Raw genomic sequence first — 26894 nt, forward strand, 5'->3', positions numbered from 1 at the left:
TGTGAGTGGATGAGGAGTGTGTGTGCAAGTAAAGAGAAAGATGATAGGTGAAGAGAAAAAAAGAACTCTCATTGGTGTGCAGATCCATGTGACACATAAACAAGAACAATAACCCTTTAGGTACTACAGTTGTGCAAAATTTGAGTATACATAGTTATCACAACAACATCTTGTGGCAAAACTCTGGTACTGCTAAATTACCACTTACACATAGAAGTACAGGCTTTTGTGAAGGGTGTAACCAATAGCAAGACCCGTGGTGGGACACCACACAGGGTCGTCCTCTCATTCTATGCTATCATCTCTATCAGGCGCCTTTAGTTTGACATACTGAGCTTAATGCAATAAGACTCTCCCCAGATCTCCTATCAATAAGATGTGATCTGCAACTTGAACCTGACGGATTGGACTCGCCGGTCTCCATCATTAGAATTACGGCCATTTAGCTAATTGAAGTATGATGAGCAGGACGATATCTGGAGGTCTGAGCGTCCATTACTGGCAGGCGGCTCTCCATGATGGTCCCATTAAAAGGAGAGAAGCTATAAATCCTGCGCCGAAGGAGAACACAGCCACACCGCCAGCACCATAGGATTCCAGCGGGAGCTTTAGTAAAACACGGAATCTTATAAATACTTAGAGCCTGATGACCTGTAATCATACAGGAAGCAAACTGTTAATGTTGTTGGATGACGCATCTGAAGCCTAAAGGGGTTATCCAGTGCTCCAAAAACACGGCCACTTTCTTTCAGAGACAACACGACTCTTGTCTACAGTTCAGGTGCGGTTTGCTATTAAGCTCCATTCATTTCAATAGAACTGAGTAGCAAAACCCCGCCCAGGCTGGAGACAAGAGTGGGGCTGTCTCTGGAAGAAAGAGGCCATGTTTTTGTAGCGCTGGATAACCCCTTTAAGAACCTACCTGCAGCACAGAGACAGCAGGAACACCCCTTACCTGATAGCTACAACTGTGGCTGTCCAGGCATGATGAGAATTGTAGTTTTGTTACAGCCAGCGAGCCGCAGGTTTGACATCTGTGCCTTAAAGGGATTTCCAGGATTGAAAAAAATGTGGCTACTTTCTTGCAAAAACAGCGCCACCCCTGTCCTCAGGTTGTGTGTGGTATTACAATTCAACTCCATTCACTTCAATGGAACTAGGCTACAATACCACATCCAAACTGACCACAGTAGTGGCGCTGTTTCTAGAGGAAGGCGGCCATGTTTTTCTAACCCCTTTGATAACAGATCTGGAGAGCGTCTTGTTGCATAAAGCCCTCTTTAAAGGTGTTGTTCACCAAAAAAATGTTTCTTTCAAATCAAACGGTGCCAGAGATTTGTAATTTTGTATTTAAAAAAATCTTGACTTTCAGTACTTATCAGCTTCTGTATGCCCTGCAGGAAGTGGTGTATTCTCGGCAGTCTGACACAGTGCTCTCTGCTACCATCTCTGTCCATGTCAGGAACTGTCCAAAGAAGCAGCAGCAAATCCCCATAGAAAAAAACTTCAGTGTGGAAAGAATACACCACTTCCTGCAGGACATACAGCAGCTGATAGGTACTGGAAGACTTGAGATTTTGTAATAGAATTAAATTTCAAATCTCTAGCACTTTCTGGCACCAGCAGGTTTGACTTAAGGTCCGCAGATAAGAGTGCATCCAATAGTACACATGGCTCAGCTGCATGTCTGACCAACTCAGCTCTGCTACATCTATGCTTTTTATTCACTGTGCAACTACACATCCCAGCATGCCTGCTGATGCACATTATGGTGTGTGCTGTAATTCTTGAGGCCCTGGGAGGACCAGGGATGACACAGATGTGTGGAGCGGATACTGGGGGCACCGGGGTTACTCTGTGACTTGTGTCTTGTCCCTGTCAGCTGACGGCGCGGCTTCACATTGCAGACCCGCTGCTTTAAATCTTCATGCGTCTGTGACATAACCAGCGCTTGGCAGAGGGACAAGATGACAGGCGACTGGAGGAGGGGGCCATGAATGACATTTATCATCACAAGGAAATAACATGTCATGGAGCACTGAAAACCTCCAGTGCCGCCTGAGAGTTTAAAGGGGAACTTCGGCCAAAAATGTTTTCTTTTAAATCAGCTGGTGTCAGAAAGTTATATAGATTTGTATTTTAATTCCATTTAAAAATGTCCAGTCTTCCAGTACTTATCAGCTGCTGTATGTCCTGCAGGAAGTGGTGTATTCTTTCCAGTCTGACACACTGCTCTCTGCTGCCACCTCTGTCCATGTCAGGAACTGTCCTGAGCAAGAAAAGGTTCTCCATGGGGATTTGCTGCTGCTCTGGACAGTTCCAGACATGGACTGAGGTGGCAGCAGAGAGCACTATGTCAGACTGGAAAGACTACACCTTTTCCTGCAGCACATACAGCAGCTGATTAGTAGTGGAAGGCTTGAGATCTTTTTTAATAGAAGTAAATTACAAATTTATATAACTTTCTGACACCAGTTGATTTAAAAAAAAAAAAAAAATGGCTGAAGTTGCCCTTTAACACAGCAGTCGTAACTGGAACCTGAAGGCCACCTTAACAACCAGCAGTATTGGGTGGGTGGGGGGCACTGTAACTGATAAGTTATATCCAGCTGTTGCAAAACTCCCAACATGTGGTCTGCCCTTACACGATCAATTGTAAGCAAGGGGTTATCCAGGACTGGAAAAAGATAGCAGCTTTTTTCTACAAACAGCGCCACCCCTGTCCTCAGGTTATTGGTGGTATTACACCAGGGTTCCATTCGCTTTAATAGAACTGAGCTGCAATACTACACTTTAGCTGAGGACAAGAGTGGCGCTGTTTTTGTAAGAAAGTAGCTATGTTTCTCTAATCAACAACAGCGCCTCCTACTGTGCCTGTATGGGACTGCACTAATAGTTGTGGACTAGTAGCTAGCTCAGCAGTATCTATTATAGTTCTATCAGCTTGGGGATATAGCGCCTGCATAAGGTCTTGCAGAAGTTTGGTGACTTTTAAAGGGCCAGACCTGCAGATAGCTGACCCTGGACATGACTGGTATCTGGAGACTGCTGTGTCCCCTTAGGTATCTTTACCATCTTCCAGAGGACGAGAAGCTTTATAAGATGTCATGCAGGACTAGAAGAGGCGGGGGAGGGGATGGACTGACATCTGACAAAACTAGAGCCTTTAAGACGCTGAGGTTTTTAATGGCCAATTAGGAAAGCGCTGGGATTGATTGGAGAATGTCACTGCTCCTCTGTCTGAGGATACTGCAATCCTGACAACCTTAATTATACTCTGGGGTCTTGTGTTCTGCTCCTTTAAGGATCTGTCATTGTGACAATCACTGGAGGTGCAGTTACTTAGCGTAAAAAAAAAAAAAAGTGATAGCCATGATGTCTTAAATATAAGCGCCCATCAGTCTCTGTAAGCCACTACATCATGTGAGCAGTGCTGACCACTTAAAGGGGATGTCCACCAGGAGCCCCTGATTCTTTCTTAAAGGGGTACTCCAGTCTTTCCAATCAACTGGTTTCACAAAGTTATATTCATTTATAAATTATTTCTATTTCAAAATCTCCAGTCTTCCAGTACTTTTTAGCTGCTGTATGTCCTGCAGGAAGTGGTGTGTTCTCCCCAGCACACGCAGTGCTCTCTGCTGCCACCTCTGTCCATGTCAGGAACTGTCCAGAGCAGGAGAGGTTATCTATGGGGATTCTTGACACTGACAGAGGTGGCAGCAGAGAGTAACACTGGAAAGAAAGCACCACTTCCTGCACGACATACAGCAGCTGATACGAACTGGAAGACTGGAAAAAATGTTTTAATAGAAGTAACTCCTGTTCCCTTTGTAGGAACTAAGGGCGGTCTGTACCATGCTGACTGCCCACAAGCCTCTACATTATGGGGGTCTTCCCTCTGAGGGGGGGGGAGGGAGGGGGAGGTCTATGTTCTCAGCTGTTTTTTTTTCTTTTTTTCACATTTGAATTTTTTTTTAAATGAGAAAACGTCTCTTAATTAAAATTGAAGGGGTTATCCAGGATTGGGAAAACATGGCTGCATTCTTCCAGGAACAGCGCCATTTTTGTTCTCAGTTTAGGTGCAGTATTACAGCTCAGTTCCATTGAAGTGAATGAAGCTGAGCTGTAATACCACACACAACCTGGGGACACATGTGATGCTGTGTATGGAAAAAAGCAGTAGTATCTTTCTGATAATCTCTTTTAAGGTGTTATCTAGTATTACAAAAACAGTGCCACACCTGTCCTCAGATTGTGGGTGGTATTACAACGCACCCCCATTCAATTCAATGGAACAGCGCTGCAATACCACACCCAACCTGAGGACAGGAGTGGTGCTGTCTCTGAATTGTAGGCAATCTGTTCTTACTATTTGCCTGGTGTCTCTGATGCTCTTGTCATCTGCAGATGGTGATACATAGCAGTGTAATGTGGTGACAAGTGCTGAGAGGATGGAGATGATTGATGATTGTGCAGAAGCCGTCTCCCATCTACAAGCACACCAGGCAGAGATGTACCCCGGCAATATTTATATCTCTATTCACTTGAGAAAATTGCCTTCTCAGAGTTATATCAATACCGTGACTGAGAGATAAGAACCACCCTGGGTGACAACCAGAATCCCAGGGAATTAACAGCTGTAAGACAAAACTATAATAAGCAGCGCTGGGCTGTTAAAGGGTCTGTCCACCTCTCAGCAACACATTACAGGTTACATGTAGGATTCGGTACAGTAGTTTTATAAATAAATTACTGATCCTGAGTTATTTTACTCCAGAGCTGCACTCGGTATTCTGCTGCTGGGGTCACTGTGTACATACATTACTGATCCTGTACTGATCCAGAGTTACATCCTGTATTCTACTCCAGAGCTGCACTCACTATTCTGCTGCTGGGGTCACTGTGTACATACATTACTGATCCTGTACTGATCCAGAGTTACATCCTGTATTATACTCCAGAGCTGCACTCACTATTCTGCTGCTGGGGTCACTATGTACATACTGTACATTACATTACTGATCCTGTACTGATCCTGAGTTACATCCTGTATTATACTTCAGAGCTGCACTCACTATTCTGCTGGAGGGGTCACTGTGTACATACATGACATTACTGATCCTGAGTTACATCCTGTATTATACTTCAGAGCTGCACTCACTATTCTGCTGGTGGGGTCACTGTGTACATACATTACATTACTGATCCTGAGTTTCATTCTGTATTATACTCCAGAGCTGAACTCACTATACTACTCATACAGTTTCTGTGTGCATACATTACGATACTGATCCAGAGCTAATGTCTTCCATCTTCCCTGCATGTTCAACAAATTTGATAAGTGTTTCCACGTACAGAATAGTATCACGTATCAGCAGAATAGTGAGTGCAGCTCTGGAGTATAATATACTGGTCACTTGATGGTATCAGGCAGACAGTTTCTCAATTATAGATGTGTGTCCCCTCTACATTGCTGATCCCTTGGTCACCGGCCATTGTACCCTTGTTGGTGTGATGCATGGTGTCTCTACACTGTGACCGTACCCTGATGGTGTGATGCATGGTGTCTCCGCACTGTAGCCGTACCCTGATGGTATGATAAATGGTGTCTCCACACTGTAGCCGTACCCTGATGGTATGATGCATGGTGTCTCCACACTGTGGCCGTACCCTGATGGTATGATGCATGGTGTCTCCGCACTGTGGCCGTTGTACCCCTAATGGTATGATGCATGGTGTCTCCGCACTGTGGCCGTACCCTGACGGTATGATAAATGGTGTCTCCACACTGTGGCCGTACCCTGATGGTATGATGCATGGTGTCTCCGCACTGTGGCCGTACCCTGACGGTATGATAAATGGTGTCTCCACACTGTAGCCGTACCCTGATGGTATGATGCATGGTGTCTCCGCACTGTGGCCGTACCCCTGAAGGTATGATGCATGGTGTCTCCGCACTGTGGGTGTACCCCTGAAGGTATGATGCATGGTGTCTCCGCACTGTGGCCGTACCCTGATGGTATGATGCATGGTGTCTCCGCACTGTAGCCGTACCCTTGATGTTATGATGCATGGTGTCTCTGCACTGTGGCAGCTCCGTATTATCATACATTGGTTATTTTTAGGTGCCTGAAATAATCTCCTCCTAAAAGTGAAGTCCTTGACTTGCCCTCTATTCTTAAGGTGGTGGATTCTTTCCAGTCTTGTGTTATATCTGGGTGACGATGTGTCCTCCATCATTGTGCAGGGTGTCATTCAGCTTTCCAGGGATCCTGACTTGCACATTGCTGATAGAGTAATGCCCCCCCTGCTGCTGCTGCTGCTCTATGTCACTGTATATCCCAGCTATCTCCATATTACACAGTGCATCCGTGATGTGATGGCTCCGGCCCCCCTGGGTAAGCATTGGATGCCCTTTAACCCCTTGTGCACAGCGGGTTTGGTGTAGCACAGCCCATGCACAGCCCCCACCCTCTCCAGAGGATGCTTCTCCAGCTCGCCGCTCACACTGTCATAGCATCTCTGCGTATGAGGCGGCATCAGCACTGGCTGCAGAGGGGGGATTCCCTGGTCCTGTAACATGCCTGGCACCATCTCACCCTAATGTAAGGATCAGCAGCAGGAGGGATGAGCGCTCCCTCCGCCCAGATGGGGGCGTCACTCTTGTGATTTTGTGTATCTCCAAGCAAACTTCCAGTCACCACCTCCTCTTCTTCTTCTTCCCTGTTTGTAGGCTTGCACCTGACAAGAGCGGGGTCATCCTAGACATCAGCACCCTGAAAATGAACGAGCTGGAGACCGAGGTCCCTCCGCTACCTCCAAGATACAGATTCCGGGATCTTCTGCTTGGGGATCAGACCTTCCAGAATGATGACAGGTAAGGATGAGAGCCAGCGGTGGAGCTCTCCCTGGTGCTGAGCGTGTACTGAAGGGGGTGACAACTATGAGGATGTGTGAGAGCTGTCCCTGGTGCTGAACGTGTACTGAAGGGGGTGACAACTATGAGGATGTGTGAGAGCTGTCCCTGGTGCTGAACGTGTACTGAAGGGGGTGACAACTATGAGGATGTGTGAGAGCTGTCCCTGGTGCTGAACATGTACTAAAGGGGGTGACAACTATGAGGCTGTGTGAGAGCTGTCCCTGGTGCTGAACGTGTACAGAAGGGGGTGACAACTAAAAGGATGGGTGAGAGCTGTCCCTGGTGCTGAACGTGTACTGAAGGGGGTGACAACTAAAAGGATGGGTGAGAGCTGTCCCTGGTGCTGAACATGTACTAAAGGGGGTGACAACTATGAGGATGTGTGAGAGCTGTCCCTGGTGCTGAACGTGTACAGAAGGGGGTGACAACTAAAAGGATGGGTGAGAGCTGTCCCTGGTGCTGAACGTGTACTGAAGGGGGTGACAACTAAAAGGATGGGTGAGAGCTGTCCCTGGTGCTGAACGTGTACTGAAGGGGGTGACAACTATGAGGATGGGTGAGAGCTGTCCCTGGTGCTGAACGTGTACTGAAGGGGGTGACAACTATGAGGATGTGTAAGAGCTGTCCCTGGTGCTGAACCTTCAGCTCTTCATAGTAGGGGGTAGGGAACCTTGGCTCTCCAGCTGTTGCAAAACTACAACTCCCATCATGCCTGGACAGCCAAAGCTAACGCTTTGGCTGTCAGGGCATGATGGGAGTTGTAGGTTTGCAACAGCTGGAGAGCCAAGGTTCCCTACCCCTGCTTCATAGGGTCGTCCCGGCTCCTCCACAGCACAATAACCAGACCCTCTTTCCGCGCTGTGTAGAGCCCCTCTATGAAGTTGTCCCAGCTTCACCCGCCATACACATGTTACATTAACATTCTCATCGCTCATAATGGCTCATGCGGTTACATTCCTGATGTTAAGATGTATTGTTAAAGTTGTCGGATGGCGCTTATGATTTATTTATTTTTCACTTTTGATGAGGTTTTCCTTATTGATCTGGATTTACCATAAAGCCACGGAGGTCAATAGGAGGTTTGTAGTGATCATGTTTTGTTTTTTTGTTTTTTTTTTATCCTTGTTGGAATTGTTTTATGACTCCTTAAAGGGGTATTCCCATCCAAACTACTATAGTTATACTTGAAGGTCTTGTCAACTTAAATAATTTTGCTTGAATAATGTCTCCTTCTCCTGATAGGCTGCTCTTTCCCACTGTTGACAGCTCATTGTGTAAATGGCCGACCACTACTCTGCTCTAAAAGCAGTGGTCTGGCTGGTATGTATATAGATATAATGTAGATGAATATATGAATAGATAGATGGATAGATGGATGGATGGATAGATAAGAGATAGATAGATAGATTTATCTAATCTATATATATCTCTATATCTCCTATCTATCTATCTATCTCCTATCTATCTATCTATCTATCTATCTCCTATCTATCTATCTATCTATCTATCTATCTATCTATCTCCTATCTATCTATCTATCTATCTATCTATCTATCTCCTATCTATCTATCTATCTATCTATCTATCTATCTATCTCCTATCTATCTATCTATCTATCTATCTCCTATCTATCTATCTATCTATCTATCTATCTCTCTATCTATCTCCTATCTATCTATCTATCTATCTATCTATCTATCTATCTATCTATCTCTCTCCTATCTATCTATCTATCTCTCTATCTATCTCCTATCTATCTATCTATCTATCTATCTATCTATCTATCTCCTATCTATCTATCTATCTATCTATCTATCTATCTATCTCCTATCTATCTATCTATCTATCTATCTCCTATCTATCTATCTATCTATCTATCTCTCTATCTATCTCCTATCTATCTATCTATCTATCTATCTATCTATCTATCTATCTATCTCCTATCTATCTATCTCCTATCTATCTATCTATTTATCTATCTATCTATCTATCTATCTATCTCCTATCTATCTATCTATCTATCTCCTATCTATCTATCTATCTATCTATCTCTCTATCTATCTCCTATCTATCTATCTATCTCTCTATCTATCTATCTATCTATCTATCTCCTATCTATCTATCTATCTCCTATCTATCTATCTATCTATCTATCTATCTATCTATCTATCTATCTCCTATCTATCTATTCATATATTCATCTACATTATATCTATATACATACCAGCCAGACCACTGCTTTTAGAGCAGAGTGGTGGTTGGTAACTTAGCTGGTAACAATGAGAGGAAAATGGCAGCATATCAGAAGGAGACAAGTTTGCTGAAAAAATACTTAACTTGACAAGACCTTTAAGAATGACTGTAGTAGTTAAGATGGGACTACCCCTTTGGGTTATCTAGTAGAGGACTCTTCTTTTCTTCTTGTGACCTGAGTTAGATGGGGCGCCGTTTGTGTTGTTCGTGACTTCCTGAAAGGTGTGATGTGACAGCACTCTTCTCTGTTGGGAGTGCAGCATTGTTACAATGTTGTCAGATGCCGCAAATGTCGCCCATATTGTGGCAGTCGGTGCGTTCCTATTGATACCGCACAACTTCTGTCTGCCGGAGCTGTCATGAGACTTGAGTCACCGTCACGTTTTTTTGTTGTTGTAAGCGAGTGTGGAGGACTTGTTGTCCAATGTTTTCCAATAATTGTCAATCGTGTATCACTGTACTTAGTAGAGATTGCATTAAAGGGATTGCTTGTGCCTCTCTCTGTAGCCTAAAACAGCGCCACTCATGAGTATCAGTTTGTTTGCGGTATTGCAGCTTTGTTCCATGAGCTGAATTGTAATATCGCACACAACCTGAGGGCAGGGGGTGGCACTGTTTTTGGAAGGAAGTAAGTGTGTTCTTCAAATCATAGAAAATATATTCCCCTTTAAGCACCAATAAACATTGGCTGCCCATGGGTTAATAAACTCAAATATACCGGTGTATCGCGTCATATATATTTATAAGCTTTATAATGCTCGTGGCATTTACCCTGAGGTCAGGCTGTTATTTAATGCATCAGGGTAAAAATAAAAGCAGCAATGTTTTTTCCCCTTTAAAATAAATGTAATATTTTCTGATCTCTCTGTATAACGCCAGGGGTATGAAGAGAGAGGTGTCCGTGCTATACTGGTCAGACGTTATTGTACCTCCCTCCTATGAATTGCTGGCAGTAAGCTGAGCTGCTTCATATGTTTCTCTACTTTATGTTTGCTAATTTCTCTTACCTGGTTCTTAAAGGGATTCTGTACAGTTTATTGTTCTCTGTTATCAACCAAGAATTATGCACACCTAGGTCTCACTCAGACATGTACAAAGTGTCAATAGTAAGAATGGGGTAGCTTTCTTTAACAAAAAGTAACACCCCCACTGTCCTCAAGTCATGTTTGGAATTACAGCTCAGCTTCATTTACTTTGGGAAATATAAGGCTTATTGTGTGCTACCTGTGCTGCCATATTACTGCGGACGCAAGACAATCGGGTGGGAAGTGGAGCCTTACCTCTCAGGGGTGAAGTGAGTGACAAGGTCCATGCTCCGTGACCCCAGGTCCATGGGATTCATTGTACGTTTGTAAATTACTGCATTCACCTAAACTAACTTCTTACTTCGCATAAAAAAGCTGTAAATTCTTGGCCATAAAGTGTCTCACCTCTCTGTATTATGCTGCTAGGGGAATTCTGTCCCTAGTAACAGAGACACCAAGACAGAGCAAAGGAAGTAGGGACAGGGCTTAGATAGTGCTATATGCAAAAGACAGGGATAGAGAAAAAGGGCGACCTCAGGTTGTGTACGTGCCTATCTCCATCCTCCAGAATAGGGATAGGGAGCCTCGGCTCTCCAGCTGTTGCAAAACTGCAACTTCCATCCTGCCTGGACAGCCTAAGCTAAAGCTTTGGCTTTCCAGGCATAATGGGAGTTGTGGTTTTACAACAGCTGGAGAATCAAGGTTCCCAGAGGATCCACACTGTCCTTAAAAGGTAAATCATGGATTTCCTCTCATCTCAGCAACCAGTGCTTAGCATAACTCTTTATTGTTGTGCTGCTGTCTCTCATTTCTGCATAGCTAGAGCATCAGCAACCTCTTCTCCTCTACACGCCATCTATAGTAATATGTTGTACGTCATCCCTCCAGCATAGCGCACTTAGTTCTGTTCAGTGCACTATGAATATAGCAGAGAGGAGAAGCTGCTGTGACTGACCAGACAACTGAGGGAAAGGACCCCCAACAATGACATTTCACTCATCTCAGTGAAGCCTAAGCTGAACTATCCCTTTAAGGAAATGCTGTAATGCTTGGAAGCCGGATGAGACTTCCCTGGAGTCAGTGTTGTGTCTGTGTGCGGTGACTTTTCTTCGGAGACACTAGGTCATTGCTCAGAGCCAGAATATTTTGTCTGTGGCGTCTCTTACAATAGAGCCTATTCTCTAGGCGGCAAGGAGAACGTGATCAGAGCCGGCGTGCTGCTCCAGCTATCAATTATACAGCAAATGAATAGCCCAGATCTCCGGTGAGGTGCTGGATGCAAGCGTCCTTGTTCTTCAGTCTGTTCTGGGATCTGATTCAAGCCGGGATCAGGATCAATAACCTTCTCATTTATAAGACGTTACTAGATGTCTATGAGCTAAATAAACCTCTCTGTGTCCAAATATTAAAGGGTACACGTGCTCATGAATCTCCTGCTCTTTATCACTTTCATTACTCAAGAGCTGTTCTTCCTTATGGAAATGGATAAAGCTATCTTTGATGTTACTCACTTAGTTACGTCTCCTTTGCCTACTACAGTTACTATTGAAAGGGACTCACTCCTACATTTAGCTCTGAGGGCGTTCCTGCGTCCCAGATTCTCCTAAACTCTTACATGCCAAACACTGATTCATCTCACACTCAGCTGGACTTCTTAGCAACTCAATCATTACTGGTCGTCCACCTGTTTTATAGACCATTCTAGGTTTATACCAAGGAAATGTGGTGCAATAATGATAAGGCCTAATTTAACATGCTGGTCGGAGGGGTTGGCTGGTGGGTGAAGGGGTTGGTTGCTGGATCTTTAAACAGGTTGATGGGTGAATTAATGGAGGAGACAGTAAATAGATTGGTGGGTGAATGGGACATGAATAGGTTAGGTGGTGGATGGGTAGGTGACTAGATTAGTTTGTGGGTGGGCGAGTGGAGGGAGGGTGGATGGGTGGATAGATTGGTGTGTGGTTGGTCGGCAATGGATGGGTCAGTGAAAAGGTTGTTGGGTGGATAGATTGGTGCATGGTTGGTCGATGAATAGGTCGGTAGGTGGATGAGTGGGCGGATGGGTCGGCGAGTAGATTGGTGCATGGATGGTCTGTAAGTAGGTTGGGACATGGATGAGTGGATGGATTAGTGAATAGGTTAGTTGTTGGCTGGATGGGTGGATAGGTGAATAGATTGGTGTGTGGTTAGTCTGCGAATAGGTTGGTAGGTAGATGAGTGGAAGGATGGGTCGGTGAATAGGTTGTTGGGTGGGTGGGTGAATAGATAGGTGCATGGTTGGTCTGTGAATAGGTTGGTAGATGAAGGTGTGCATGGATCACTGAATAGGTTGGTTGTTGGGTGGGTGAATAGATTGGTGTATTGTTGGTCTGCGAATAGGTCGGTAGGTGGATGAGTGGATGGATTGGTAGGTGTGTGGGTGGGTGGATAGGTTGGTACAGGTAGATGGGTGAGTGAGTAGATTGGTAGGTGTGTGGGTGGGTGGATAGGTTGGTACAGGTAGATAGGTGAGTGAATAGATTGGCAGGTGTATGGGTGGGTGAATAGGTTGTTACAGGTAGATGGGTGAGTGAATACATTGGTAGGTGCATGGGTGGGTGGATAGTTTGGTACAGGTAAATGGGTGAGTGAATAGATTGGTAGGTGTATTGGTGGGTGAATAGGTTGGTACAGGTAGATGGGTGAGTGAATAGATTGGTAGGTGTATTGGTGGGTGAATAGGTTGGTACAGATAGATGGGTGAGTGAATAGATTGGTAGGTGTATTGGTGGGTGAATAGACTTGGTACAGGTAGATGGGTGGGTGAGTGAATAGATTGGTAGGTGTATTGGTGGGTGGATAGGTTGGTACAGGTAGATGGGTGAGTGAATAGATTGGTAGGTGTATTGGTGGGTGAATAGGTTGGTACAGATAGATGGGTGAGTGAATAGATTGGTAGGTGTATTGGTGGGTGAATAGGTTGGTACCGGTAGATGGGTGAGTGAATAGATTGGTAGGTGTATTGGTGGGTGAATAGGTTGGTACAGGTAGATGGGTGGGTGAACATCTGGGGGAATTGATAGCTTGTTGAATAGTTTGGTGGATGGATGATGAAGAGGTTCATAGTTATAAAGGTGGGTGAGCATATTGGTGAGTGGGTGGCTGGATGAATAGATCAGTGGATGTATATGTGTATATAGGGATTGATGGATAGAAGGATGGGAGAGCAGGGTGGTGATAAGAGGGATAGCATGTGTGGGTGATTGTACACTGAGCTATACCACAGAAGACCTCATCCAGGACTCTTGATTCCTCTTCCTCGGAGACATGATACTAGGATTGCTGTTAGCACCTTGTATACAGAATATCCTATAACATGTTTCCCTGAGGCCTCCTGGGACATCCATGACTTATCAATAAACACTTTCAACTTCTTCTATCTTATTCTTCTGAGACTGGAGAACACTGGGCGTCTGGTGGGAATCAGCTTACCAGTACGGAGCATCTACTGATGGGAATGCCGGGATTTGGCCTGGAACAGGAGTGTAATGAGTCTAGTGAGGGTTTGTTATATATCCATGTGTCCTGCTTATATAATATATGTGCCTGTTGCTCTGTGCACATTGCGCCCGGGGAGATCATCGCTCTCGCTTCTCATGGATTCAGGAGCCTGGAAAGTCTAGAACGTAACCTCTTCAGGAGCCGTAATGGCGGCTGCATTGGTCTTTCCCAGGAACATAGAGCCTCCTGGTGCTCAGTATCAGGGATGGCAGATAAAGGTGTTATAAATCCATTATATTCCTATTAGCTGTGTTCCTCCTTGAAGCGTTTCCTATGTTTGTAATTGATGATGGTGGCATGATGTGAGATTGGCAACCTGTGCGCTATGGGAAGTAGTGATGTTTGCACAGGCACACAATAGCAGCAGCTTCCATGGCCATAGTGTAAACAGTGAGATGTGGCGGATTATCTGAGCAGACAGGTGTCTGATATCCGTCCTGTTACTCTCGGACCATTACCTGCCAACAGAAGCCTGAGGAGGGAACGACAGGCGAGGACGTTAAATATCACTTTATTATGGATGTGTGATTACAGTCAGCTGATCAGCCATTTATACTCAATAATAGAAAAGCAGCTCCTAGGGCCGTTGTGATTTCACACACCTTCCCCTTCATGTAATAGTCTGAGATTTCCAACATATTGGTAAATACACTAGGTGTCTCACCTCCCTCTAATCTGCTGTCCCCTGTCTGTTGTTAGACTCAGTCTGACTTTAGTAACAGAGAGATCAAGACATAACACAGGAAGTGGGTGGGGCTTAGCTTGTGCTATATGCAGGATGCCAAGTCTGTCTTCCTTCTCAAGAGGGTCCACACTGTGCCTGAAAGGTAAATCAAAGGCTTTCTTTCCTTTGTGTCCACCCAAACAATCTAGGCAGCCATCCCATGTGTAAATACTATGTACACAATGCTTCTTGTGAATGTACCCCCTCAGCAGTTTACTGCTTAGACCAGGGCTGCTTTTGTGATGTACTTTTGTCCTTACTGAGATCCTGTTGCGTTGATCCTCTCTGTGCACATAACACCTTGCAAATCCAATTCCTCACAGAAGTCAAACCTGCGGCCCACCAGCTGTTGCAGAACTACAATTCCCATCATGGCTGGACAGCTACCATCAGGTATGATGGGACTTTGCTAGGAGTCCCCCAGGATGTGCAGCCCAGATGGAATGAGTACGTGTGTATCTGTTGATGGCGCTACCTTCATATGCAAATTATTTCTCTGTCAATAAGCGAAATGCATTTACATGTAAAGATGTCACCATGAATCTATAGAAGCAGCTGGAAAGTGTGAGCGCTGTCAACATTGTGATATGTAATAACCCCAATCCTGAGTGATGAGGAGGAGCTGGAAGAAACAACCAGATTACCATTTCTATTCCATATATATATATATATATATATATATATATATATATATATATATATAAAAGCCTTCCTGCAGTTCCATGCTCTGCAGCACATTCTTATCTGCATTTGTTCATCCTAAGCTTCCTGATGCAGGACCTATTGTAACCTGAATATACACATAAGATTAGCGGTGGTAGAACCAGCCAACCATATAAAGTGTATGGAGCAATGTGGCCAGTCACCATGCTGTTCAGGATTCTAAGAAAGCTGGGGGACGACCACTGTCAGAGCTGTAATGTGACTTGTCACCCAGCTTTCTTAAAAAATTAGAGCCAAGTAGTAATGACCCCTAAGTAGGCAGCGGGTTATCTCACTCTGGGGGGGGTCGGCGACATGTTTGTTACAGTCACAGTTTATGAGCTAATTTACTGCAATCAGCGGCTAATGGCCGGATATGGCGGGAATTAATAAACCGCAGCCGCCTCTCTGGGATAAGATGGCCACAGATGAGGATTAGCGGCTGGTAATGGAATCAGGCAAATCGCAGGGGCATGAGAGGCAGAGCGATCCCACCCATCTGTGCCAGGCGTCCGCTATAATCATTACTATACCACTGGGTATATAGTGTATCACCTATGTATTTACAGTGGATGGATACAGTAGATACATAGAGGGATACAGAGTAGATACATAGATGGAGACGGTAGATACATACGCGGATGGATACAGTAGATACATACGTGGATGGATACAGTAGATACATACGTGGATGGATACAGTAGATACATAGATGGATACAGTAGATACATAGGTGGATGGATACAGTAGATACATAGGTGGAAGGATACAGTAGCTACATAGATAGTAACATAGTAACATAGTAAATAAGGTTGAAAGAAGACAAGAGTCCATCAGGTTCAACCTAGGAAAATCCTACTGTGTCGATCCAGGAAGGCGAAAAACCCCCACGGGGCAGAAGACAAACGCCCCACCACAGGGAGAAACTCCCCCCCTCCCTCCCCCGACTGCAATGGCAACCAGAACAATCCCCGGACCAACGTATCACCAGAAATCTAATGCCCATAACTTGTAATATTATATTTTTCAAGAAAAGCATCCAGGCCTCCCTTGAACTTATTTACTGAATCAGCCATGACAACATCATGTGGCAGAGAGTTCCACAGTCTTACCGCTCGTACAGTAAAGAACCCGCGTCGATGCTGATGATGAAATCTTCTTTCCTCTAGACGTAGAGGATGCCCCCTTGTCATTGTTACAGACCTAGGAGTAAAAAGACCACTACAAAAATCTCTGTACTGTCCATTCATATATTTGTACATTGTGATCAGATCGCCCCTAAGACGTCTTTTTTCTAGCGTAAATAACCCCAAGCGTGATAACCTGTCCTGGTACTGTAACCCACCCATTCCCTTAATGACCTTTGTTGCCCTCCTCTGCACCCGCTCTAGGTCAGCTGTGTCCTTCTTATATACCGGTGCCCAAAACTGTACACAGTATTCCAAGTGTGGTCTGACCAGTGATTTATAAAGAGGCAAAACTATGTTCTCATCTTTAGCATCTATACCTCTTTTGATGCATCCCATTATTTTATTAGCCTTGGCAGCTGCTGCCTGGCACTGATCACTAAAGTTGAGTTTACTGTCCACCAATACCCCCAGGTCCTTTTCGGAAGTAGTTTTACCCAGTGTTTTATTATTTAGCACATAACTGTACTTATTATTTCTATGGCCCAAATGCATAACCTTACATTTATCCACATTAAACTTCATTTGCCATTTCTCCGCCCAAGCCTCTAGCTTCTCCAAATCCCTCTGTAATATGATATTATCCTCCTCTGTACTGATTACTTTACCCAGTTTAGTATCATCTGCAAAAATGGAGATTCTGCTCTGTAGCCCCTCTACAAGATCATTAATAAAAATATTAAAAAGAAGTGGACCCAACACTGACCCCTGTGGTACCCCACTAGTAACTAAAACCCAATCTGAATATGTTCCATCAATGACCACCCTCTGTTTTCTATCACACAACCAGTTACTTACCCATTTGCATACGTTTTCCCCGAGTCCCAGCATCCTCATTTTGTAGACCAACCTTTCATGCGGCACAGTATCAAATGCCTTTGAAAAGTCCAGATACACAACATCCACAGCCTCCCCCAGGTCCAGTCTATAACTTACCTCTTCATAGAAGCCGATCAGATTAGTCTGACAGGACCGATCCTTCATAAATCCATGCTGGTGCTGAGTCATAAGATTATTTTCATTAAGATACTCCAGTATAGCATCTCTTACAATCCCCTCAAATACTTTACCTACTATAGATGTTAGACTTACGGGCCTGTAGTTTCCAGGATCACTCCTTGACCCCTTCTTGAATATTGGTACCACATTAGCTATGCGCCAGTCCTGTGGAACAATCCCTGTCGTAATAGAATCTTTAAATAATAGGAATAACGGTCTGTCTAACACAGTATTTAATTCTTGCAAAACTCTAGGATGGATACCTTCTGGGCCCGGTGACTTATGGATTTTAATATTTTTAAGGCGTTTCCCCACTTCTTGTTGTGTTAGGCAGGTGAGATTTATGGGAGGATTAACATTATCCCTAGTCATATCATCTGTTATGGGATTCTCCTCTGTGAATACAGTAGAGAAGAATGTATTTAGTAGATTGGCCTTTTCCTCTTCCCCCTCCACCATTACACCCAGATTATTTTTGAGGGGACCAACATTTTCGGTTTTAAGTCTTTTGTTATTTATATAGGTGAAGAACATTTTGGGATTTGTTTTACTTTCTTTGGCTATCCTTCTTTCTGTTGCTATTTTTGCTTCTTTTATTTGCGTTTTACACATTCTATTCTTCTGTCTATAGTTGCTCAAAGCTTCCCCACTACCTTCTTGTTTTAGTTGTCTGAATGCTTGTTTCTTATCATTTATTGCACCCCTTACAGCTGTAGTTAACCACATTGGATTTCTCTTATTTCTACTACGTTTATTCCCATATGGTATGTGTCGTTCACACGATTTACACAGGATGCTCTTAAATATGTCCCATTTCTCTTGTGTACTTTTATTTCTGAAGGCATTGTCCCAGTCTATGTTCCCAAGGTCCTCTCTTAGTTTTTGGAAATTAGCCTTCCTGAAATTTAATGTTTTTGTAGCCCCTCTGCTAATCATTTTATTGAAGGATAATTGAAAACTTACTATGTTATGGTCACTATTACCTAGGTAACCCCCCACCTCTATTTTTGATATTCTGTCGGGCCTATTGGTTAAGATCAGGTCCAGAAGGGCCCCCCCTCTTGTTGGTTCCTCTACTAGTTGGGAAAGGTAATTATCTTTTACTATTTCCAAAAACACGCTTCCCTTCCTGGAGCTGCAGGTTTCTGCTTTCCAGTTGATATTTGGGTAGTTAAAGTCCCCCATAATAATGACTTCCCCCTGCTTCGCTGCCACATCTATTTGTCTTATAAGAAGATTTTCTGATTCTTCCACTATACTTGGCGGTTTATAAATCACTCCTATAAGAATTTTATTATTCTTCGTCCCTCCCCTTATTTCTACCCAAAGAGACTCCACATTATCATCACATATATCCTCCCGCAGAATAGGCTTAAGGCACGATTTAACATATAGACAGACCCCTCCCCCTTTCTTATTTTTACGGTCATTTCTGAATAGACTATAACCCTGGATATTAACGGCCCAGTCATAGGTCTCATCCAGCCATGTCTCGCTTATCCCCACTATATCATATTTCTCTTCAACCATTATGAGTTCTAATTCCTCAGCTTTATTAGTGAGGCTTCGAGCATTAGTATACATACATTTAATATATTTGTCCATATTCCCTTTCCTTTTATCACTAGTGACTATTCTAACCCCTCCCGCCGCTCCACCCCCAGTTCCATAATCTAGGCCCAGCTCTCCATCTACTCTGTCTTTACTTACTATATTGTAGTTGCCCTCCCCCCCGGTCCCTAGTTTAAACACTCCTCCAACCTCTTAGCCATCTTCTCCCCCAGCACGGCTGCACCCTCCCCATTGAGATGCAGCCCGTCCCTACCATAGAGCCTGTAACCGACCGAGAAGTCGGCCCAGTTCTCCATGAACCCAAACCCCTCTACCCTACACCAGCTCTTGAGCCACTTATTTACCTCCCTAATCTCCCGCTGTCTCTCAGGTGTGGCTCGTGGTACAGGTAATATTTCGGAAAATATCACCTTGGAGGTCCTAGTTTTAAGCTTCCTGCCTAAGTCCCTGAAATCATTTTTAAGGACCCGCCACCTACCTCTAACTTTATCATTGGTGCCAATGTGCACCATGACTGCTGGGTCATCGCCAGCCCCTCCTAGTAATCTGTCAGCCCGATCCGCGATGTGACGAACTCGAGCGCCAGGAAGGCAACACACTGTTCGACGATCCCGGTCTTTGTGACAGATTGCCCTGTCTGTCCCCCTAATAATTGAGTCCCCCACTACCAGTACCTGCCTGGCCTGCCCTGAACTCCTGTTTCCCACCTTACTGGAGCAGACACCCCCCTGGCTTTCAGAGGCAGTGTCCTGCTGCAGCAATGCCACCCCTGAATCAACATCCCCCTCATCCGCCAATTTGGCAAACTTGTTGGGGTGTGCCAGATCAGGACTGGCCTCCCTCACACTCTTCCCTCTACCCCTTTTTCTAACTGTGACCCAACTAGCTGCCTCTTCCTCCTGTACCTCCATGCTATCACACTCTCCCCCATCTACCCCTTGGAGTGCTTGCTCAGTCAGAAGCAGACCCCTTTCCAGTTTGCCAATGCATCTCAATCGTTGCAGCTGCTCATTTAGATCCAGGATCTGGGCTTCCAAACCAGCAACATGCACACATCTCCCACAATGGTATGCACCCTCGATCGGTTGATCAAGGATTGCATACATCGCACAAGATGTACATTGGGCCGCATTGTCAAACATGGCGCTCATTTATATGGGGATATTATGTATAAAGAAAGAAAAAACAAACAAGCAACAAAAGCAAACAATGTGTTCAAAAGCAAATAAACAATTTGTTTTCCTCTAAAACTCCCCGAATCTAAAGTCCCAGAATATTAAAGTCCCACACTTGAGACAAAAACACACTTTAGATCAAAAACTCGCACGCTCCAAAACTCGCTCACAATACAATATAGAAGTACTTAGCTTGCAGAGTTTGTTGCTTCTGGCTCCTGTGTTGGAGAGCTCTGGCTCCTGTGTTGGAGAGGATACAGTAGATACATAGATGGATACAGTAGATACATACGTGGATGGATACAGTAGATACATAGATGGAAACAGTAAATACATACGTGGATGGATACAGTAGATACATAGATGGATACAGTAGATACATATGTGGATGGATACAGTAGCTACATAGATGGATACAGTAGATACATAGATGGATACAGTAGATACATACGTGGATGGATACAGTAGATACATAGATGGATACAGTAAATACATACGTGGATGGATACAGTAGATACATAGATGGATACAGTAGATACATACGTGGATGGATACAGTAGATACATAGGTGGATGGATACAGTAGATACATAGATGGATACAGTAGATACGTTCGGAGGTGGATACAGTAGATATGTAGGTGATTATAGTAAATACATAGATAGATATGGTAGATACATAGATGGATACAGTAAATACATAGATGGATATAGTAGATACATAGATGGATACAGTAAATACATAGATAGATATGGTAGATACATAGATGGATACAGTAAATACATAGATAGATATGGTAGATACATAGATGGATACAGTAAATACATAGATGGATATAGTAGATACATAGATGGATACAGTAAATACATAGATAGATATGGTAGATACATAGATGGATACAGTAAATACATAGATAGATATGGTAGATACATAGATGGATACAGTAAATACCTAGATGGATATAGTAGATACATAGATGGATACAGTAGATACATTTTGAGGTGGATACAGTAGATGCATAGATGGATACAGATGTGTGCATAGATGGGTGATAGTGAAGTGCGTGTACCTGCCATCTCTCAGTGGGGTCCGCGGGGGCACCACTCCCAGGATCCTGCGGCACCTTAGCTCTCTACCCAGCCAGCCAAGCTTCTTTACCACAAATGCTTCCATTATTGTGTTTTATATTTGTTCCTAAAGCAGTAGCACCATCACTAGTCACTGACAAAAACAGATACTACATTTGATCTTAGTCAAACGGCAGGGAAGTTCATGCAGGAGCAGGGACCCCTGTCATAATGATGGGAAACCCCTCTGAATAGAGTTTCCCACTCCTAAGTGTGTGTTTGTACTGCCGCTGAGCCAGCATCCCCACTAACCCCCTGGGAGGAGCAGTACACCTGTCAGAATGATGGGTGTCCTGCCCCTCCCTGGGGGCATGTCAGTTACTGCTTCTGGCTGTGTCTTCATCTGTACTGCAGCCTCTAGTGATGGTCATGTGAAGCATAGAAGGGTTCACACACCGCATACTCCCCGTAGTGGTGATATATATGTTGTTATGTAGGGTAATGTGATACAGGGGCCCCGCAGCCTCGGTACATCCAGTATAGTTACTTCACTAATTGTATAAGATGGAATAAAGATCTAACACAACATAAGAAAAAAGGAAACTTAGAAGTGTTAATAGATTTTCTCAGCGGCGGAACAATCTATTAGATGGAATTATCTGATCACAGAAGGCAGAGAGCGGCCCAGAGAGTGACTAGAGAGGCGGCTGCGAGACGCTACATGAGGGATCACAGCCGGCACTGCTAATGGGGATTCTCATCTGATATCGGGTGCTGGGTTCTTTATCCTTTTTATGTTTTTCTTGTTCTGTTTTATCGGCCGCTGTTGTTGCCCTCTCTTACTCCGGGCTAGGCCTATATAACGGCTTCAGTCAGCAACCTCAGGAAACAAGCTACAGCCTAAAAGTGGCAGCTTTATGGCAGCAGCTCCGGCTGTCTGGTAACTGTGTAGTGATGGTGCTGTTGTGTGATGTGCAATGATTTGGGGTGTGTTAGAATTAGTATATCTGCTCCTTATAGTTTGGTTACAGAGCAGATGACTCCACATGAGTGTGCAGATCCCTTCTGGTCTATGGCCGTGGATTCTGGGCCCTTCTGCTTCTGTTCAGTGTATGGTCCTGTATATCAGACCTTAGGCTACAATAGAATAATCACCAGACTCCAGTTTCTGGCAACTGTTACACCATTTAGTAGATATGAGAATCCTGGAGTCCCAGTATATTCAGCGTACTCCTAACAAACAGTTAATATTCTCCACTTAATCAATGCACTTCAATATAATGTATAAGGCTGGCCCTCCACCTGCCCCCCGAGGCTGGCCCTCCACCTGCCCCCCGAGGCTGGCTTTCCACCTGCCACCCAAAGCTGCCCCTCCACCTGCAACCTGAGGCTGGCCCTCCACCTGCCGCCCAAGGCTGGCCCCCCACCTGCCCCCCCCCAGGCTGGCCCTCCACCTGCCCCCCGAGGCTGGCCCTCCACCTGCCCCCCGAGGCTGGCCCTCCACCTGCTGTCTGAGGCTGGCCCTTCACCTGCTGTCTGAGGCTGGCCCTCCACCTGCCACCTGAGGCTGGCCCTCCACCTGCTGTCTGAGGCTGGCCCTCCACCTGCCACCTGAGGCTGGCCTTCTGCCTGATATATGACTCTGGCCCTTTACCTGCCGCCCGAGGCTGGCCTTTTACCTGCCGCCCGAGGCTGGCCCTTTACTTGCCGCCCGAGGCTGGCCCTCCACCTGCCGCAAGAGGCTGGCCCTTTGCCTAATATAAGAGGCTAGCCCCCCACCTGCTGCCTCAGGCTGGGCCCCCACCTGCTGCCCAAGGCTGGCCCTCTGCCTAATATATAAGGCTGGCCCCCCACCTGCTGCCTGAGGCTGGGCCTCCACCTGCTGCCCAAGGCTGGCCCTCTGCCTAATATATGAGGCTGGTCCCCCACCTGCTGCCCAAGGCTGGCCCTCTGCCTAATATACGAGGCTTGCCCTCCACCTGACATCCAAGGCTGACCCTCTGCCTAATATAAGAGGCTGTCCCTCTGCCTAATATACGAGGCTAGCCCGTCACCTGCCACCCTAGGCTGGCCCTCTGCCTAATATACAAGGCTGGCCCTCCACCTGCTGCCCGATGCTGGCCTTCCACTTGATGCCCGAGGCTGGCCCTCTGCCTAATATAAGAGGCTGGCCCTCTGCCTAATATACGAGGCTGGCCCTCTGCCTAATACACGAGACTGGCCCTCTGCCTAATATACGGGGCTGGCCCGATGCCTAATATACAAGGCTGGCCCGATGCCTAATATACGGGGCTGGCCCGATGCCTAATATACGAGGCTGGCCCGATGCCTAATATACGAGGCTGGCCTGATGCCTAATATACAAGGCTGGCCCTCTGCCTAATATACGAGGCTGGCCCTCTGCGTAATATACGAGGCTGGCCCTCTGCGTAATATAAGAGGCTGGCCCTCTGCGTAATATAAGAGGCTGGCCCTCTGCCTAATATACGCGGCTGGCCCTCTGCCTAATATACGCGGCTGGCCCTCTGCCTAATATACAAGGCTGGCCCTCTGCGTAATATAAGAGGCTGGCCCTCTGCCTAATACACAAGGCTGGCCCGATGTCTAATATACGGGGCTGGCCCAATGCCTTATATACGGGGCTGGCCCTCTGCCTAATATACAAGGCTGGCCCTCTGCCTAATATACAAGTGTCCCTCTGCCTAATATACAAGGCTGGCCCTCTGCCTAATATACAAGGCTGGCCCTCTGCCTAATATACAAGGCTGGCCCTCTGCCTAATATACGCGGCTGGCCCTCTGCCTAATATATGCGGCTGGCCCTCTGCCTAATATACAAGGCTGGCCCTCTGCCTAATATACAAGGCTGGCCCTCTGCCTAATATACAAGGCTGGCCCTCTGCCTAATATACAAGGCTGGCCCTCTGCCTAATATACAAGGCTGGCCCTCTGCCTAATATACAAGGCTGGCCCTCTGCCTAATATACGCGGCTGGCCCGATGCCTAAGATACGAGGCTGGCCCGATGCCTAATATACAAGGCTGGCCCGATGCCTAATATACAAGGCTGGCCCTCTGCCTAATATACAGGGCTGTCCCTCTGCCTAATATACGGGGCTGGCCCTCTGCCTAATATACGAGGCTGGCCCTCTGCGTAATATAAGAGGCTGGCCCTCTGCCTAATATACGCGGCTGGCCCGATGCCTAATATACAAGGCTGGCCCTCTGCCTAATATAAGGGGCTGTCCCTCTGCCTAATATACGAGGCTGGCCCTCTGCCTAATATACGAGGCTGGCCCGATGCCTAATATACGGGTCTGGCCCTCTGCCTAATATACGAGGCTGGCCCTCTGCCTAATATACGAGGCTGGCCCTCTGCCTTATATACGAAGCTGGCCCTCTGCCTAATATACGCGGCTGGCCCGATGCCTAAGATACGAGGCTGGCCCTCTGCCTAATATACAAGGCTGGCCCTCTGCCTAATATACGGGGCTGGCCCTCTGCCTAATATACGAGGCTGGCCCTCTGCCTAATATACGAGGCTGGCCCTCTGCCTAATATACGAGGCTGGCCCTCTGCCTAATATACAGGGCTGGCCCGATGCCTAATATACAAGGCTGGCCCTCTGCCTAATATAAGGGGCTGTCCCTCTGCCTAATATACGAGGCTGGCCCTCTGCCTAATATACGAGGCTGGCCCGATGCCTAATATACGCGGCTGGCCCGATGCCTAATATACGAGGCTGGCCCTCTGCCTAATATACGAGGCTGGCCCTCTGCCTAATATACGAGGCTGGCCCTCTGCCTAATATACGGGTCTGGCCCTCTGCCTAATATACGAGGCTGGCCCTCTGCCTAATATACGAGGCTGGCCCTCTGCCTTATATACGAAGCTGGCCCTCTGCCTAATATACGCGGCTGGCCCGATGCCTAAGATACGAGGCTGGCCCGATGCCTAATATACAAGGCTGGCCCTCTGCCTAATATACGGGGCTGGCCCTCTGCCTAATATACGAGGCTGGCCCTCTGCCTAATATACGAGGCTGGCCCTCTGCCTAATATACGAGGCTGGCCCTCTGCCTAATATACGAGGCTGGCCCTCTGCCTAATATACAGGGCTGTCCCTCTGCCTAATATACCCGGCTGGCCCTCTGCCTAATATACGCGGCTGGCCCTCCACCTGCTGCCCAAGGCTGGCCCTCCACAGATAAAAAAAGCAATTACACCAGTATACCATATTACATATGCTATAGAGTGCAATATATTAGTTGCATGTCCTAGTAGTCCCACATGTGTCCTCACACAGCTAATACTGTCCTATATCATCGATAACAGTCCCAGCCGGAATACATTCATCACCCCCCCTGTCTGCCGCAGTGTCCACATGTGTATATATGGCCGCACCACACACACAACCTGCAGGCAGCGGCTAAACCATTTATGCTTCTTCCTCCTTAATGACCCGTCTTCTCCTTAGCGCTGTCATCCTTCCTCCCCCCACACCGTTTTGGGGTCACACCCAGTGTGCTTGAGGGGGAGACGCTTGTTTCTAATCTCCAACCTTCATCCTCTTCTGTGTTCACAAGATGAATTTCCTACGTATCATAAACTCCCAGACGCTCCACAAAGCAGAAAACCCAACCGATTCGCCTTCCGGCATTATCAGAGATCAATATTAACTATTCATTACAGTACGGTGATGATAGCGCCCCTCCAGGACTCCCCCATACACCTGATAAATAGTAAATCTGCCCCTAGGTGGACACCTATTACTTGTCCCCAACATGTCGCAACCCCTTCTCGCTAGGCCTCACCCCCTTATAGAGCCAGGAGAAAGACTGTGATTATTACTTTCCTGCTTTCTTATAGTGTTGTTATTATTGTTTTGTTATATTATTATTATTATTATTATTACTTTCTTATACTGTTATGTTTTTTTATATCTTGTTTATATTAGTTTATATATTTATTTATATTTAATATTTTTAATACTTTATTCCTTTATTCTATTCTTATGTTTATTATTGCTTTCTTGTATTGTTATTATGTTATTGTATTCCTTCTTTATATTATGTAATTACAATGTTATTATAAATATTATAATATTATTAATGTTTTTCTTTATTTAATTGTTATTATATTTATTAAATTGTTTTACTGCTTTATTTTTTTATTATATGGTTATTATGTTAATTATATTGTTCTGATTACTTTGTTTTTAATTATTACTTTTATTATACTGTTATTTTTTATTAGATTGTTCTGATTACTTTATAATTTTATGATTATTGTTTTATATCACTTTGATTATACTGTTATTATGTTTATTATATTGTAGGCTGTATCTCAGTTTTCCAGGCGGTCCTCCCGCTGTATCCACCCTCTGCACGGAGGTATAAGACAGCGGGAATCATTGCCGAGAGTCCGGGTTCATACAAACCCGAACCTCGTCAGGTCGGACCATCCCTAGTTATGATTACTTTGTATATTATTATTACTTTGATTATACTGTTATGTTTGTTACGGTGACATGATTGTTTTTTTTTTATTATCATTATTCTCTTAGCATTTGTTATTGTCTCTTACGCTTCCCCTTGGGGCAATGTTTCCCATTTTTGCCCAGTGAAGTATAAAGCATTGGTGTGATAATGCTGCCGCCTCCTCCTCCTCCTCTCAGGGAGATCTCATCCTCCTCCATGGTCCTTGCTCAGGGTCAGCCCATTGCTGGGGGATTT

General features: G+C 45.3%; 1 protein-coding gene across 4 annotated transcripts in view; it reads left to right on the forward strand.

Moving 5' to 3' along the window:
* The window catches only part of KCNT1 (potassium sodium-activated channel subfamily T member 1), a 164375-nt gene that overhangs the window by 10650 nt on the left and 126831 nt on the right, over positions 1–26894 (forward strand). For 3 of the 4 annotated variants that reach the window (XM_069985983.1, XM_069985980.1, XM_069985981.1), the window contains exon 2: positions 6734–6877. In XM_069985983.1, the coding sequence (XP_069842084.1) occupies positions 6734–6877 (144 nt within the window). Of the gene's footprint in view, positions 1–6733; positions 6878–26894 lie in introns of those variants that run through there. The other variant, XM_069985982.1, reaches the window with a different exon arrangement.

Source organism: Dendropsophus ebraccatus, chromosome 10 (assembly GCF_027789765.1).
Source record: "Dendropsophus ebraccatus isolate aDenEbr1 chromosome 10, aDenEbr1.pat, whole genome shotgun sequence".
Taxonomy (NCBI): Eukaryota; Metazoa; Chordata; class Amphibia; order Anura; family Hylidae; genus Dendropsophus; species Dendropsophus ebraccatus.